This window comes from Capra hircus, chromosome 21 (genome assembly GCF_001704415.2).
Source record: "Capra hircus breed San Clemente chromosome 21, ASM170441v1, whole genome shotgun sequence".
Taxonomy (NCBI): domain Eukaryota; kingdom Metazoa; phylum Chordata; class Mammalia; order Artiodactyla; family Bovidae; genus Capra; species Capra hircus.
This window is the reverse complement of record NC_030828.1, coordinates 46300796-46319453: the sequence shown is the minus strand read 5'-3', so window position 1 is coordinate 46319453 and position 18658 is coordinate 46300796. Positions and strand designations below refer to the sequence as shown.

General features: G+C 40.1%; 1 protein-coding gene across 1 annotated transcript in view; it reads left to right on the top strand.

Annotated features, from left to right (window-relative positions):
* SLC25A21 (solute carrier family 25 member 21) overlaps nucleotides 1–18658 on the top strand; it is a 528456-nt gene that overhangs the window by 505859 nt on the left and 3939 nt on the right. The window contains exons 8-9 of the mRNA XM_005695244.3: nucleotides 17168–17349; nucleotides 18248–18300. Of these exons, the coding sequence (XP_005695301.1) occupies nucleotides 17168–17349; nucleotides 18248–18300 (235 nt within the window). The remainder of the gene's footprint in view (nucleotides 1–17167; nucleotides 17350–18247; nucleotides 18301–18658) is intronic.

Below are 18658 nucleotides of genomic sequence, written 5' to 3'. Positions count from 1 at the left end.
GGATAGGATCTTGGGAATAGTCCACATTCCTTAAAGAATGCTTATCAATTAAACCATCTCATTTTAGTGACCTTCTGTGGACTGAGGAGCTAGCATTTCCCCAAATTATCTCACATGGAGAAAAAACAAACATTGTAATAGATTCTTCTGATAGCTGTGAATGGAAACAACTGTAACTTTTAATTAAGCTCCAGTAGAGGTATTTTCACTGGGGGACAAGACAGCAGGATACCATAACATTGGGGGGAAAATGTTTTTGTCAAAGTTTGTTGTTTACAAAACAACAAAACAGAGCCAAGATTAGAGAAAATGAAAGGTGCATACTGAGAGCTGACTTTAACTAGTTGACTTGGATCCACTGAAACTAACAATATCTAACATGCAAATTTCTTCTTTAAAAAAAAAAAAGGCAGTTCACTCTCACTCAATCTGCCTTCTTGCTCAGTTACCAGGAGGCAACCATGATTTCAATATACCACATCATTTTCATGACAACTGCAGCCAGCTGTGGGAAAGGCAGTGCTAAGCTGCTATTATTTGCCTTGTGGTTGTGCAGGTGCTTAACCAGCATGTGTAGGTACCTCCTTTGCAATTTGCTTCTGAGACCCTGGTTCTTTGTGTCTTATGTCTTTATAGAGGAGAGCTACAGCATTTATTAGACACCTATGATGTGTCAGGTCCAGCACACCTATAAACGTGAATGAATGTGACATGGCACAGCCTGTTCCTTTAAGAGACTCTGGGCTGTGGAGCGAAATTTATTACCAGACTGGGTTTTCTGCTGTTTCTTCGTATGAGGATACATCATGAGCTTTACGTTTGTATTACCTCTTACCTGTGGCCTTGACAAATGAAGGACTCCATCATGATCACCCTTCAATTATTGATGATGATGTGCTATGAAAGGGATAGAATTAAGCAGAAAATTAATGTGACCATCTGTAAAGTTATAGAAATAGTGAAATGGATTCTATTAAAATTGGTTTTGACCACATGTTTATATGTAATCTAATTACTAATTGATTTATCAAAATATTTAATTCGTTTTGAATTGCTCTTGTTATGATCATAACATTCACATCATCAAAACGTTTCCTTACCAACTGCAGGAGGAGGGAGGTGAATGAAAGAGTTCTTCAGAGAAATACTTTGCAATACCCTGAAAATCATGCGACTCCTCGTAGGACTAGCATATTGTCTTTAATTTTCTTATCCAAAGCATTTTATAGCATTCTCTTTTAGTCACTTCGAAACAGTAATTTTGGTTCTTCAAATGGCAAACTCAGTTTAGCAACTTTTGACAAGCAACATGAAAGCCACTCTAGGATCATCCAAGGCCAGTCCTGAACAGAGAACGGTCCTGTCAGTATGCTCCTTCTAAGGTTGTCTGAGGAAGCAGGGTATAGTGACTTTAAGCTGAGTTGTTAGGGACTCTGTAAAAATGACTCAAACTAAAATCAGAGAGGAACTCAGATTTGGTGTGGCACCAAGAGGAATTAAAGGGTGAGTGAATTGCAGCAAAGGAAATGTGATTTGGGTTGACATGAGGTAGGAGGATTCTGAGAGTGGGCTTGAATGTATATATTCATGCTGAACTCCCTTAAATGAGAAGCCCATCACTGCAGTTTGCTCAGCCTTGCCTTGTAGGAAGCAGCAGGCTTCCTGGCCAGTCTCCCTCACCACCCCTAGTTCTCACTAGCTAACAAATGCTGCTTTTCCCATCTTCCTTAACCCCCTCCATCTGGCATACCTCTGTGTGGAATGTCTTCTTGAAGATGCCAGACCCTAATCATAAAGGCCTGTGAGATGGGTGAAGGTTCTCTGTTTATCAAGCTAGCAGCCAGTTGGCCAGTCACTAACCAAGGCAGCAGAGTCCCTGCCAGGGAAGGTAAAAAAGAAGGCACATGCTTCTCTTGATCAAGATATTTTCTGCCTCTCTGCATATTAACTCCTTAAGTGCCATTGCTTTAATTTATTGGTACAGTCTTTACTACTGTATGTTTGGATTAGATGGTTAAATTAGTTACAAATAGGTAGTGTGCTGATTGTTAACTATTTTGAGTCTTATGTTCCCACTTGGTTGTGGAACATCACTGCCACCAATGTTTAGGGATCACTTATTAGTGCCTTTTGATGAGAGTGAAAGAGGAGAGTGGAAAAGCTGGCTTGAAACTCAGCATTCAAAAAACTAAGATCATGGCATCTGGTCCCATCACTTCATGGCAAATATAAGGGGAAAAAGTGGAAGCAGTGACAGATTTTATTTTCTTGGGCTCCAAGATCACTGCAGATGGTGACTGCAGCCATGAAACTAAAAGATACTGCTCCTTGAAAGGAAAGTTATCACAAATCTAGACAGTGTATTAAAAAGCAGAGACATCATTTTGCCAACAAAGGTCTGTGTGGTCAAAGCTATGGTTTTTCCAGTAGTCATCTATGGATGTGAGAGTTGGACCATAAAGAAGGCTGAGTGCCAAAGAATTAATGCTTTTGAACTGTGGTGTTGGAAAAGACTCTTAAGAGTCCCTTGGACTCCAAGGAGATCCAACCAGTCTATCCTAAAGGAGATCAGGCCTGAGTGTTCACTGGAAGGACTGATGTTAAAGCTGAAGCGCCAATACTTTGGCCACCTCATGCAAAGATGCAATTCGTTGGCAAAGACCCTGATGCTGGGAAAGACTGAAGGCAAAAAGAGAAAGGGATGGCAGAGGATGAGAAGGTTAGATAGTATCACTGACTCAATGGACATGAATTTGAGCAAACTCTGGGATATAGTGGAGCACAGAGGAGCCTGGTGTGCTGCATTCCAGAGGTTGTAAAGAATCGGATATGAGCAACAACTAAACAACTAAATTAGTGTCTCTTGTCAAGCTGTGGAGTCTATAAACAGTATGTCCTGTCAGGAAAATTCATTGATCTTCCCAGAGGCTGGTAAACACATTTCTTTAACTCTGCACTTACTCCGAGATTGCAATGTGATGAAAACAGCCAGAGAGTTCTAATAAGAGACCTGAATATAATTCCCAATTCTGATACTTACTAGTTAGCCATGTCTCTTTGACAAATTATACCTGTCTCTGTGTCTGTTTTCTTATTTGTGAAATGAAATGTTAACATTATCCTTAAAAGGTTTGCAAGGGAATTAAATAATGTTTGAAAATTATGAATGTTGGACTTTGCATTGCTGTCACAAAATGAAGTCAATGCATATAATAGCCACTAACATGGCAGGGTACTCAGCTCCAGTCTCATATTTTATGAGAAAATTAGAAAATATTTAGAGGAAAAGAATAAAACTCATCTGTAGATAGGGAAATACTACTACTACTCAAATATTTGAGAGGAAGTATAATTTTTAACCATGTGGAATAAAAGGTTATTGCAGTAATGGCTTTTAAGTCATGAGGAATTACATTGAGAATGGTGACAGTTGATTGCCCTTGCAAGGGAGCAAAAAACTGGAGTGAAATAACTTAGGCATATGCATGAGGAATGTGGGTTAGGAACAAAAGAACTTTACTGACTGATGACAGTTGGAACAAATTATGGAAGTTAGTTGAAAATGCTTAATAACAGAATAGATTTTTTATCAACATTAATATCTATTTACATAATTAAGATGTGATCCATCAAAAATATTTTACTTAGGCCAGGTAACCTTTTTTACCAAAATTTTTTAATATTTACTTTATTATGGTAAAAACACCTAACAGGATATCTACATACAACAAATTTTAAATGCTTTATTTATTATTGTTGTCTGTAGGTAGTGTTGTACAGCAGATCTCTAGAGCTTATTCATCTTGCCTAGCTGAAACTTTATGCCTGTTGATTTGTAACTCATTTCTACCTCCCACAACCTCTAGCAACCATTGTTCCATTCTTCAATTCTATGAATTTGACAGTTTTAGGTATCTCATATAAGTGGAATCATGCAGTATTTTTCTGTGACTAGCTTATTTCATTTTACATGGTACCCTCAAGGTTCGTCCATATTGTTATATATTGCAGAATTTCCTTCTTTGTAAAGATGAATAGTATTCCACTGTGTATATATACCGCATTTTTAATCCATTCATCTGTCAATGTACATTTTGGCTGTATACATATCTTGGCTGTTGTGAATACTGCTATGATGAGTTTGTTCTTGTTGTTTAGTCACAAGTCATAGCTGATTCTTTTGCGACCCCATGGACTGTAGCTCACCAGGCTTCTCCGTCCATGGGATTTCCCAGGCAAGAAGATTGGAGTAGGTTGCCATTTCCTTCTCCAGAGGATCTTCCTGATTCAGGATCAAGCCCACATCTCCTGCACTGCAGGCGAATTCTTTACCACTGAGCCCCCAGGAAGCTCCAATCATGAATATAGGCGTGCTACTATTACCTCTGAGATTTTTATTTCATTTTGTTTGGAGAAATACTAAGAAGTGGGGTTGCTGGGTTATATGATACTTCTATTTTTAATTTTTGAGAAACTTCTATACTGATTTCTATAAAGCTTACATCATTTTGCATTTCTATCAACAACGTACAAGTGTTCCAATGTTTCCACATTGGAGAGGTTGGTGAGGTTGGTGTCCTCACCAACACATGTGTTTTGTGTTTTTTAATAGTAGCCATTGTCACACATGTGAAATGAGATTTCACTGTGCTTTTGATTTACGTTTCCCAGTTTATCTACATCTCCCAGATTATTAATGACATTGAGCATTTCTTCATATGCTTGCTGGCCATTTGTAAGTCTTCTTTGGAAAATGTTTATTCAAGTCCTTTGCCCATCTTTAAATCAGGTTATTAGTTTTCTTGGTATTGAATTATAGGAGATTCTTATATATTTTAATAGTACCATCTCTTCATATGTATGGTTTACAAATATTTTCTCCCACTCCATAAGTTTTTATTTTACTCTTTTGTTTCCTTAGCTGTTCAGAAGTTTTCTGACGTAGTCCCACATGTCTGTGTGCTTTCAGTGTCATATTGATGAAATCATTGCCAAGACCAATGGCACCTTTGGTGAAGATTAATTGACCATTTATGCTTGGGCTTCCCTGGTGGCTCAGACAGTAAAGAATCTGCCTGCAGTCCAGGAGACCCAGGTTCCATCCCTGGGTTGGTAAGATCCCCTGGAGAAAGGAATGGCTACCCACTCCAGTGTTCTTGCCTAGAGAATGCCATGGACACAGAAGCCTGGCAGGGTCACAAACAGTTGACACAACTGAGCGATTAACATTTGCACTTATACTTACTACATGCTTAGATTTGTTTCTGGGCTTACTGTTCTGTTCCACTGGTCTCTGTGTTGTCTTTGTGTCAGTACCATGCTGTCTTAATTAACTGTAGCTTTGCAATATATTTTGAAATTAGGAAATGTGTTCCTCTTTTATTCATCTTTTTCAAGGTTGATTTGGCTACTTTTGGTCTTTTGTGATTCCATATGAGTTGTATTTTTTTTATTTCTATGAAAAATGCTGTTGAAATATTTACAAGGAAAAATATCAATAACCTCAGATATGCAGATGACACCACACTTATGGCAGAAAGCGAAAAACTAAAGAGCCTCTTGATGAAAGTGAAAGAGGAGAGTGGAAAAGTTGGCTTAAAACTCAACATTCAGAAAACGAAGATCATGGCATCTCGTCCCATCACTTCATGGCAAATAGATGGGGAAACAGTGGAAACAGTGACAGACTTCATTTTGGGGGGCCCCAAAATCACTGAAGATGGTGACTGCAGCCATGAAATTAAAAGACATTTGCTCTTTGGAAGAAAAGTTATGACCAACCTAGACAGCATATTAAAAAGCAGAGACATTACTTTGCCAACAAATGTCCATCTAGTCAAAGCTATGGTTTTTCCAGTAGTCATGTATGGATGTGAGAGTTGACTATAAAGAAAGCTGAGTGCCAAAGAACTGATACTTTCGAACTGTGGTGCTGCAGAAAATTCTTGAGAGTCCCCTGGACAGCAAGGAGATCAAAACAGTCAATCCTAAAGGAGATCAGTCCTGGATGTTCATTGGAAGGACTGATGCTGAAGCTGAAACTCCAATACTTTGGCCACCTGATGCGAAGAACTGGCTCATTTGAAAAGACCCTGGTGCTGGGAACAATTGAAGGTGGGAGGAGAAGGGGACGAGAGAATGAGATGGTTGGATGGCATCACTGACTCAATGGACATGAGTTTGAGCAACAGGAGTTGGTGATGGACAGGGAGGCCTGGAATGCTGCAGTCCATGGGATTGCAAAGAGTTGGACACGACTGAGCAAGTGAACTGAACTGAACAGGAATTGCATTGAATCTGAAGATCATTTAGGGTAGTATGGAAATTTTAACAACACTAAATCTTCCAATACCTGAACATGAACTATCTTTGTGTTTGTCTTTTAAAATTCGTCACCAATGTTTTGTAGTTTTCAGTATACAGGTCTTTCACCTTCTTAGGTAAGTTTATTGCTAAGTATTTTATTATTGTTGGTGCTATTGTAAATGGGATTACTTTTCTAATTTCCTTTTCAGATAGTTCACTGTTAGTGTGTAGAAACATGAATGATTTTTATATGATGATTTGTATCCTGCAGCTTTACTAATTTATTAGTTCTAAATGCTTATTATAGTCTTTAGGTTTTTCTACATATAGTGAAAATGTTAGTCACTCAGTTGTGTCCAATTCTTTGACACCCCATGGACTGTAGCCTGCCAGGCTACATGAAATTCTCCAGGTAAGAACATTTAAGTAGGTAGCCATTCCCTTCTCAAGGGGATCTTCCCGACCCAGGGATAGAACCTGGGTCTCTTACATAGTAGGCAGATTCTTTACTGTCTGAGACACCAGGGAAGCCTTTCTACATATAAGACCATGTCATATGTAACAGCAACAATTTTATTTCTTCTGACTTTGATGCCTTTTATTATTTTTTCTTGCATAATTGCTCTGATTAGGACTTCCATTACTATGTTACTATGATTAGAGCAGGCATCTTTGTCTTGTTACTTAGATCTTAGAGAAAAGGCTTTCAGTTTTTTACCAGTGAGTATGATACTAGCTATGGGCTTTACTTATGTTGGGACTTTATTACATTGAGGTACTTTCTTTCTGTTTCTACTTTCTTGAGAGTTTATCATGGAAACTTGCTGAATTTTATCAAGTGCATTTTCTACATGTATTGAGAGAATCATGTGATTTTTTAAAATCCTTTATTCTTTTAATGTGCTTTATCATATTAATCAATTGTCATATGTTGAACCATCCTTTTATCCCAGGGATAAATCCCACTTTGTCATAATGTATGATCCTTTTAACATGCTGTTAGATTTGATTTGCTAGTTTTTTTTGAGAAATTTTACATCATATTCATCAGGGATCGTGTCCTATAGTTTTCTTGTCTTGTGGTGTCTTCAGCTTTGATATCAAGATAATGCTGGCTTCATAAAATGAGGTGGATGTGTTCAAGCATTGGCATTAACAGAAGAATTAATGCTTAGTAGAATTCACCAGTGAAACTATCTAGTCCTGGGCTTTCCTTTCTTGGGAGATTTTTGATTGTTAATGTAATTTCCATACTAGTTACAGGTCTATTCAGACTTTTTACTTCTTGGTGATTTAGTCTTGATAGGTTATTTATTTCTAAGAATTTGTCCATTTCTTCTAGATTATCCAGTGTGTTCATATATAATTGTTCACAATAACCTCTTATGATCCTTTCTAGTTCTGTGGCATCCGTTATAACGATAGTTATAATTTCTCTTCTTTCATTTCTGATTTTGAGTCTTCTCTCCTTTTTTCTTAATTAGTTTTGCTAAGGATCAATGCAAAGAAATAGAGGAAAACAACAGAATGGGAGAGACTAGAGATCTCTTCAAGAAAATTAGAGATACCAAGGGAACATTTCATGCAAAGATGGGCTCAATAAAGAACAGAAATGGTATGGACCTAACAGAAGCAGAAGATATTAAGAAGAGGTGGCAAGAATACACAGAAGAACTGTACAAAAAAGATCTTCACGACCCAGATCATCATGATGATGTGATCACTAATCTAGAGCCAGACATCTTGGAAAGTGAAGTCAAGTGGGCCTTAGAAAGCATCACTATGAACAAAGCTAGTGGAGGTGATGGAATTCCAGTTGAGCTATTTCAAATCCTGAAAGATGATGCTGTGAAAGTGCTGCACTCAATATGCCAGCCAATTTGGAAAACTCACCAGTGGCCACAGGACTGGAAAAGGTCAGTTTTCATTCCAATTCCAAAGAAAGGCAATGCCAAAGAATGCTCAAACTACCACACAATTGCACTCATCTCACACGCTAGTAAAGTAATGCTCAAAATTCTCCAAGCCAGACTTCAGCAATACGTGAACCGTGAACTTCCTGGTGTTCAAGCTGATTTTAAAAAAGGCAGAGGAATCAGAGATCAATTGCCAACATCCGCTGGATCATGGAAAAAGCAAGAGAGTTCCAGAAAAACATCTATTTCTGCTTTATTGATTATGCCAAAGCCTTTGACTATGTGGATCTCAATAAACTGTGGAAAATTCTGAAAGAGATGGGAATACCAGACCACCTAACCTGCCTCTTGAGAAATCTGTATGCAGGTCAGGAAGCAACAGTTAGAACTGGACATGGAACAACAGACTGGTTCCAAATAGGAAAAGGAGTACGTCAAGGCTGTATATTGTCACCCTGCTTATTTAACTTATATGCAGAGTACATCATGAGAAATGCTGGACTGGAAGAAACACAAGCTGGAATCAAGATTGCTGGGAGAAATATCAATAACCTCAGATATGCAGATGACACCACCCTTATGGCAGAAAGTGAAGAGGAGCTAAAAAGCCTCTTGATGAAAGTGAAAGAGGAGAGTGAAAAAGTTGGCTTAAAGCTCAAGATTCAGAAAACGAAGATCATGGCATCCGGTCCCATCACTTCATGGGAAATAGATGGGGAAACAGTGGAAACAGTGTCAGACTTTATTTTTTTGCGCTCCAAGATCACTGCAGAAGGTGATTGCAGCCATGAAATTAAAAGACGCTTACTCCTTGGAAGAAAAGTTATGACCAACCTAGGTAGTATATTCAAAAGCAGAGACATTACTTTGCCGACTAAGGTCCGTCTAGTGAAGGCTATGGTTTTTCCTGTGGTCATGTATGGATGTGAGAGTTGGACTGTGAAGAAGGCTGAGTGCCGAAGAATTGATGCTTTTGAACTGTGGTGTTGGAGAAGACTCTTGAGAGTCCCTTGGACTGCAAGGAGATCCAACCAGTCCATTCTGAAGGAGATCAACCCTGGGATTTCTTTGGAGGGAATAATGCTGAAGCTGAAACTCCAGTACTTTGGCCACCTCATGTGAAGGGTTGACTCATTGGAAAAGACTCTGATGCTGGGAGGGATTGGGGGCAGGAGGAGAAGGGGATGACCGAGGATGAGATGGCTGGACGGCATCATGGACTCGATGGACCTGAGTCTGAGTGAACTCTGGGAGATGTTGATGAACAGGGAGGCCTGGTGTGCTGTGATTCATGGGGTCGCAAAGAGTCAGACACGACTGAGCGACTGAACTGAACTGAAGGGTTTGTCAGTTTTATCTTTTAAAAAACCCAACTCAATTTCATTTATTTTTTCTGTTTATTTCTGCTCTAATCTTAATATTTCCTTTCTCCTTCTAACTTTGGATAAGTGTTCCCTTTAGTTCCTTGAACTATAAAATTAGATTGTTTGGGATCTTCCTTTTTAAAGAAATTATGGGTGTTTATCACTGTAAACCTCCCTCTTAGTACTCCTTTGCTGAATCTCATAAGTTTGGGTATGTTGTGTTTTCTTTTTCATTTGGCTTGAGGCATTTTCTAATTTTCTGTTTTGGGGTTTGTACAATAGTCTCCCACAATCTCTTAGACTAGTTTCACTCTTTTTCCTTCCTTTTCATTTTGCTCCTCTGGCTGAATTATTTCCAATAGTCTGTCTTTGTGCTTGCTGAGTCCTTCTTCTGTTTGATCTAGTCTACTACTGAATTCTTCTAGAGAATTTTTGATTCAGTTGTCGCGTTTTTCAACTCCATGATTTCTGTCTGGTAATTTTTTATATTTTCTATCTCTTCATTGAAATTCTCACTTTATTCACACATGTTCCTTTGACCTCAGTGAGCATCTTTATGACAGTTTTTTTGAATTCTGTGTCAGGTAAATCAAGTAATTCTTTTTCCTTATAGTCGGTTTCTGGAGCTCTATCATGTTTCTTAATTTGGAACATCTCTGCCTGATTGTTCATTTTCCTTAACTCTCTTTGTTGGTGTCTGTGCATTAGACAAGGCAGTCTTCATAGACTAGCCTCATGCAGGAGAAGACCCCCACAGTTCAGAGTGGCTAGAGATTCTGGGGACCTGTACTAACTCTTTCCCTCCTCAAGGAGAAGCAGGCAGCTGTCTTTTTCGTCTTCTTACTATGTACTGAGCAAGAGGAGAGATATGGTCTCTAGCAGTCCAACCCTTCATCTCAGCTCGCCCCAAGGTGGCTAGACTCTACTGGAGCCATCAGAACTCCAAGATAGGCAAGGAACATACTAGTTCTTTATACCAGTTCTTCTCATTCAGCCCCAGAGAAGGTGGACATGCAAATTAATCCCTTCCCTCCCTTAGGAGAAGCAGGAAGTTAGGGAGTCTTCCTGATTATACGGCAATATATTAGGGGCAGGGACTCTGGTGAGAGGGTGTGCTGAATCTCCCTACTGAATTCTATAAGTCTGTTCATGTGGACCCAGGGTACAGGAATTTTCAACTAATTTCTAGATTTCTCGCACAGAGAATCTATCCATGAATTGTTGGGTTTGTGTGAGAAAGGAGAATTCAAGTCTTCCGGCTCTGCCACCTTGTTGATGTCACTGTTTAGGTTAGGGGACATTCTCTTGTGATTTTATTTTCTACCACTTAAATCTTTGTTGGACTGAGAGGTGATCTCCTTGACTGTTGAAGTGGAGTACATTCCTGAGAGGCAAGTGTATGTCTCTAATTCTGCTGTTGGTATCTGACAGTCTCAGAGCTTCTCAGTATTTTGATGTCTTCAGTTCCAAATAATAGAATCATGGCTCTTTTTTGGTTAATTTAAAATTATATTCATTAGTAAGATAGACAGTTTCTATAAGCTTCAGTTGCCTCATCTACTCAGCAATGTTGTGAGGCTTAAATATACAGAAAGTGCTTAACACAGTGCCTAGCAGGTTGTGTGTTATCATTATCATCAGCAGCTTTTTCCAATTTTTAATAAAATAAACTAACAGGGCAAAATGACATCTCAAGTAATACGATAATCAAGCCAGAAGGCTAGGCATTCAGCTAATGCACAGCAACTTGTAACGTATAGTAAATGTAGGTTGGATGAATATACAACAAATGAATGGTGAATGAGAGGCAATATAACATAGTGAATGAACTGTAATAAAATGTAATGGTTGGAAGTCTGAAGAACTTGAGTGCAAATGCAAGCTCAACCTCATAAGCAATGCGGTCTTGATCAACTGGCTTAATTCTTTAAGTTTCATGTCCTTATCTATAAAAAGGGGTTAATTCATAGAGTTCTTATATATGCTTTATACATTTTTTTTGCATATAAAATTGTCTAGAAATAAGTAACTATTAACAGTACCATTAATTCTCTTACTGAAAATTATGAAAAATAGCACAAATATCATAAGGTATATTATTTTATTACTTCTGTTGATTTTTACCATTTTATTGTTATTTCCTGTTGTGGTTATTGACAAGAATGGTTTACTGATTGCCAGTACAGAATGACCCATTCGAACTATGTCAGGTTTCATTCAGACCGATTTTACCATTTTATTGTTATTTCCTGTTGTGGTTATTGACAAGAATGGTTTACTGATTGCCAGTACAGAATGACCCATTCAAACTATGTCATAGGTTTCACTCAAACCGAACGACCTCACAGATGTGCATTCTTGCTTTGGATGGAGCTGGGGTAGGAAAAGGTGAACAGAGTTAACAGTGTTGCAGTCAGTTATGCAGCCTTAAAGAAACAAAGACCTGTTTCCACCAAAGCAGGCTTTAAAATGCTCCACAGTACCTCTAGATCCCTTTAGCGCATCGCTTATCTAGCCAAGCTTCCCTGGTAGCTTGGCTGGTGAAAAATCTGCCTGCAATGCAGGAGAGCCCAGTTCAATTCCTGGGTCTGGAAGATCCCCTGGAGAAGGTATAGGCTACCCACTCCAGTATTCTTGGGCTTCCCTGGTGGCTCAGCTGGTAAAGAATTCACCTGCAGTGAGGGAGACCTGGGTTCCATCCCTGGGTTGGGAAGATCCCTTAGAGAAGGAAATGGCTACCCACTCCAATATTCTGGCCTGGAGAATACCATGGACTGTATTTTCCATGGGGTCACAGAGTCATACACAACTGAGTGACTTTCACTTTCATTTTCTTTAACTTTATCTAGCCAAGGATCCAAAAAAAGGAACCATAAGCTTCAGTTAAGCAGTGGTTCTCAGACTTACGCATCCATCAGAATAATTTGGAAGCCTTGTCTAAATAGGTTGTGCTCCATCCCTAGAGTTTTGGGTACTGTGGTCCTGGTAAAGCCCAAATTTTCATTTCTAGTAAGTTCCCACATGATACGGATGGTGACAGTTAAAGGACTACACTTTGAGAACCATTGAGGTCACCAATACGGTTGAGGTATGAGTAACCCGACTGCAGAGTGGGAATATTTGCAGAAATATTTTCACTACAGTGAATTGCGTGATAACTCCCATGAAAATGAGGGCTTCCTGTTTTCAACCCCAGTGTTTTCAACACTGCATTGTCCTTTTCTTACTTTATAAATTTATTGGTAGGAAAAATGATTTGATGAAGTTGTTTTTAACTTTTATGAGCCTGATAAAATATATTGATATTTTCTCCAGAAAAACCCAAATACACATACACAGAAGCATTGCTTGTAATTTCAGGAGGTTCTCAGGTACCTCCCCACACAGCCCACCTACCAACCCATAAGAGTATCAGTAGAAAAACTATCCCCTTAAGGAAAAGTCTTGGGTTCACTTGGATGTAACAAAAATTTTCTTCTTATACTTGGATTTTCACTCAAGCTCTTCTTATACTTCTTCTATACCTTTCAGTTCACTCATTTGTAAAATAAAAGTAAAAATAATAGTCCTTACCTCAAAGAGTGATTAATTGATATAGCACACTGAAGAGCCTAATTTGAAAACCAAAACCACTAAATATTACCTTTTGCCCTCTCTTTATAGTCCTGCTACAACAATCCTCATTCTTGAGGCAAGTGGATGCCTCTCCCCAGTAGAGGAAAGATCAGGAAGTATAAGAAAAAGAGCCCAAAGAGTAATATTTCAAGACTTTACTCAATGCTCACTGCATTCTTTTGCTAAAATCTGGTCACAGGTTGCCATATCATGGTTCTCTCTGTGAGTCATTGAGTAACGGGGTCTGGCAAGCCCAGGCCTGGCTCCATGACCTGAGAGTCTCAATTCATTTGCCTGGAAATACTCCACTTTGCAAATGTCCGATGCCTTGTCAAGTCCCCATGTTAATGCTTCCTGGCAGAAAGAAACGTGAAGTCCTAATAGGGGCTCATTTCCAGGGTAGAAGATACTGAGCTTTGAGAAATAGTGATTAACAGTAAAGCCTGATCCTCACTGTTTCTACCAAAAAAAAAAAAAGTGCAGAGATAAGCTAATCAGCAGACATTTATTTAGCACTTGCTGTGCACACTTGCAGTAGGTGACACAAAGAGGCGTAATATATGCGCCTATGCAGTGTCAGCTCGCAGTCCAACAGGGAAGATGGCTACAAACAAAAGCCAGACACAAAGAGAAGCGTAGCAAGAACAATGATCGCGACAGTGCTTCAGGAGCACAGGAGAGGGAGAAATCAGTGTCAGTGGTGATCCACAGAAGTCTCTTGGGCAGGCTGGGATTTAAGCTGGACTGTAAAGAGTGGGGCTGCTGTCCATGAAGATGATGGTGAATGGTATTCTAGGTTGTGTGAACTGTTTGAAAAAAGATGTGGAGTTAGAAAAGTATTTGGTAGAAAATTTGCATGATTATGATTTAACCAGCCTGACTATACTATGGGTTGGGCATACAGCTGTAGAATTTGAGGCTCGAAAGGTTAAGTTGGAAGCATTTCATGGGAAAGAAAGCAAAGGCCAACAAGGAGTTTTGACCTTTCTCTCCGTGGAGTGGGGAAGGGTTGAGGGCCTTTGAGTAGGGAGGCAGATCTGTTTTTATAAAAAGAGAACCTGGGTGCCACTGCAAAGAACAGGTGACAGAGGCAAGAAGAAAGCAAGACCTAGAAAGTCACAGGCATGAGCTAAAGCCAGAGAAGTGAGAGTAGCCAGAGGGGATGAAGGGGAGGGACATTTGAGGGGCTGCCTTCATCCAAGGCTGGCTACGACATGCAGCAAATAAAGCAGAGGTGAGCTGGCCGGGCTGTCCTTGGCGCACCTGATTCCCAGCCAGGTTGGTGCCTCTTGCAGACCATAGGTTCAGAGGAAGAGGCTGGGGGGCCCAGAGGCCTTTGGTGAGGGGCACCTCCTGGCTATCTGCAAAGACTTCTCTCCTCCCTAGAATGCCCAGAGGGGTAGCAATTGGCCATCTGCTTTGCCTGTGTGGAATAGCAATCAAAACCAGTGGTTCTCAGACATGGGCCCTCTTTCTGGCCAGGTGAGAAGTCCTGAAGTTCTTTTAAATCAACGTTCTGGCACTTTCCCAGGTGATTCTGATCTGGGAATCTAAGGTGGGTGTGAGGTGGGGCTGTGCATCCATATTTTGTAAAGCTCCCAGGTGACTCTGATGCATAGCTGGATTTGGGAACTAGTGTGGGACCTTACCAGAGAAGGCGATGGCACCCCACTCCAGTACTCTTGCCTGGGAAATCCCATGGATGGAGGAGCCTGGTAGGCTGTAGTCCATGGGGTCCCTAGGAGTCGGACATGACTGAGCGACTTCACTTTCACTTTTCACTTTCATGCACTGGAGAAGGAAATGGCAACCCGCTCCAGTGTTCTTGCCTGGAGAATCCCAGGGACGGGGGAGCCTGGTGGGCTGCCGTCTCTGGGGTCGCACAGGGTCAGACACGACTGAAGCGACTTGGCAGACTTGGCAGTAGCAGTGGGACCTTACTGCTGAGCTGGGAAATGTGTAGAAACCATGGGTTCAATGTAAGTTTGTGCTAGTGAACACTATGATGGCTTGAAGACCTTAGTATTTGGTCTCCAACACTGTCTCAAACATAATGACCCTCATTGAGTGTCTCAGACACCCCTCCCTCCTCAACTCCAATCCTCAGCAAACACATCAGGAGAGGGGCAGAGCTGTGTGCTTGACAGGATCCCCTGATGTCCCAAAAGGTCTGTGTGCATACAAGTCATCACTTTCACCTTTGTCCTTGGCCATGTCGCAGGGGCACCATGAGGGTCTCATTACAGGCATTAGGAGACTTTAGAAAACAGGCTACATAAAAACACTATCCGTTTTCTGCCAGGCTCATACAATCGTCATAGCACTTTTATCATTGTTGTTTTTATTTTTCAGAGAAACCATACAGTACAAGGGTAGGGTAAAACAAGGGTACGTGTTAAACGTGTCCCCTATGTCCACTGGGCTCCATGGGATGCAGTGGCCAGTGCATGGTCAGACGCCAGAACTGGCCCTGAATCCACCGCCCTCCTGAGCTCGTTTTGCTCCTGTGCCAGCATGGAGGAGGGTAACATAAAGGCATTTTTCTCTCCTTGTAAAAGAGAAGAAAATGGGGGAGGGGGAATTATTTAAACACACCTCACTCATACTGCAATCACAGCATTGTTTTTCCTGTTGAAACACCCTGTTGGTTTTTAAATCCCTTTAAACCTACTCGGCACCTGTATGGCCCAGATCCAAGAATTATTATCGAACCCCTCGCTTTTTATATTTAAACACGTAGGAGTTTCTGTGATGGTATCTGGCTCTTGGTTTCATTGAAAATTTCAGGGTTTCCAGAAGTTTTCTTCTTTCATCAAAGCTAGAAGCATGCAATTCTCAGACCTGATTTTTTTTTTAATTAAGCAGAGAATGGTTCCCCCCTTAAGTTCTCCTGCTAGATAAAATAGCATCATGGCATGAGCCGGTGTTGTTCCTCTCTGAAGACCTTTCTGAAGTACTAACCAAAAGAGAGGGCAGGGGGAGGATGGGGGAAGTCTCTGTCAGCAACTTACGGTGTGTGAGATGACCTTTCTTTAGGGTAAAGACTGAGGCTGAGAGCAAAATGAGAACTTCCCAGCAAATTCATTATGTGAGCTCGCTGGGCACAAAAATAGGCTGAAGGAAAGCAACTTCAACATCAGACCTAATTAAATACTTTGATGTCAGAAAGCAGAGCAGGCAGGGGTGGAAAATCAAATCAGACCAAAGTGAAGGACCTAAATTCAAATGGAAAGAAGAAATATTTCTCCCTCTCTCTCTCTTTCTCTCCTTTTCTTCCTTTGCCATGAAGGAAGAATACGATTGAGGAACAATGGGCTATAAATTCTTCAGCCAATTAGTCCAGTGACTTACTACTATTTCTAATGCACAGAATGTCACAGGCTGTTTTGCAGCCTCCCCAAGTTGGTTTGTTAATAACAGGAAGCTAGCACTTCTCAGTACAGTGGATCAGCTACACGTGAAAATAAATGCAAAAAACCTGGAGGGGAATAGCAGCAGACCGAGAGTAGCCTTGATTTAATTTAACATTTGGGGGTCCACACACAAATGAGCATTTTAGTAGGCTTCATGGTGGAAGTTGCTGTCATTTGTAAAATATTCTGGCCAATTAGCTAATAGTGTGCTTGGATTTCTCCTGTTTTGATACAGTAATACTAAGTACATTGTGAAGCCCAATTATACAAATCATCCCCATATGCCATACCAGTCTTTCTTTATGAACTGTGTTTATAAATCCTGTGTGAGGAAATGTGTACTTCAGCAATTTAGACCATGTGTAAAAACATAGCCAATGGGATTGTCAAGAAAACAAGTTCCAGCCTAGGAAATCCTAATGTGTTCCGCTGGAATAACAGGAGGGTGCCAGGCAGCGCAATGCTCTGCTTAAATACATATTGCTTTATCGTGTTTAACCGATTTAGGGGCTTCCGCTTCCCTTTCTGTTATTTTCTTCTTCTTTTCTTTTAGGATCCAACTTTGGAGTTTTTGAGAAAATTTGGGATTGGTCTTCTCTCAGGCACAATAGCCTCAGTCATTAACATCCCTTTTGATGTTGCCAAAAGTAGGATTCAAGGGCCTCAGCCAGTTCCTGGAGAGATCAAGTACAGAACCTGTTTTAAAACAATGGCCACGGTCTATCAGGAAGAAGGGTAACACATTCTTATTTTAATAAATGAGCAAAACTAAAGCATTGCTAAAACCGTATTGTACTTCCATTTTGATGAGGGCCATTAAGCCCTCCTGCATTGGGTCTGTGTCTGGGAAGCTTTAGGGAATAGATGAGGAACTTTGTGAGATAACACAGTAATGAGATGTTGGCAAAAACCTTCTTACACCAAGAAACATGAGCCACGATCATTCAGTATGCAGTGTGTTTGTCCTAGAATGCCAAGGTGAACTTTCCGCTTGACAGTTTGCATAATACGCTACTGCATATAATATGCCTTGTTCCCACATGGGCAGGAGAGTGAGTGTCCTCTGACTATAAACCTAATCAAAATGTCACCTAATTATATTCTCCTGGGAGAGTTAAACATGAGAGTTTTGTGAAAGTAGTTTTCTTTTAAAGTATGCGCCTTTTACTGCTGGTCTTTTTTTCAAGTCTTGTTTTTGTCTCTCTGCCCCTCCTCACCAGGTCTCATTCTCAAGTAGGCAAGTAATGTTTTACAATTTTGATCTAAACTGCATCATATTTCTTTTTGTGAAGACTAAGTCTTTTAAACTCAATTACAAGAGTCATTTTGTCCATATACACAGCTGTCTTAAAAGTAAGGCCTGTCTTGAACACAAAAACTATCTCGCTGATCAAAATCCTATTTCTGATGGGATGAGATCAGCATACCTTGAGTAATAAAGAATTAACTCTTTCCTCTCATCCAATTTGCTGCAGGGAATACTTGGGCAGATACTATCTGTTTGGAGATTTGAAATTTGTTTTCAAATGACTTGTTTGGGTAAACGCTGGGTCAATATCTCTATAAAGTTGAGGTGCAAATCCATTGCATGTTCAGAATAAGAATGTTTGTGCTCTTTCTCTTCTGGTTCTAGCATTTTAGCTTTGTATAAAGGCCTGCTTCCCAAGATTATGAGGCTCGGACCAGGTAATGATGTTTTCATTACTTATATCCTTCCTTCTTTATTGTTCTAGTATCCCTTTTCATTTTCTTATTTGTGTCTATCTGTAATACAATAAAAGTTTGTCACACTGTGAAACATGGAAATCTTAAGAATAAAAAGTTGTGTAGCAGTAAGACACTAAGGGAGTCCATTAGATGTGTTGGACTTTTGTTATAAGGTATTATTTATGGTCTTGCTGGAGGCTGATAGAAGCCAAAGCCCAGCTTAAGTCAATAGGAAAGGATCCACAGTCAGTTGGAGTTTGAGTGGTTTCTGGCTAAAGGCGAGGATTTTCACTGAGTAAGGGAACAGCCCAATAAACCTTTCCCTGGTTCTAGTTCA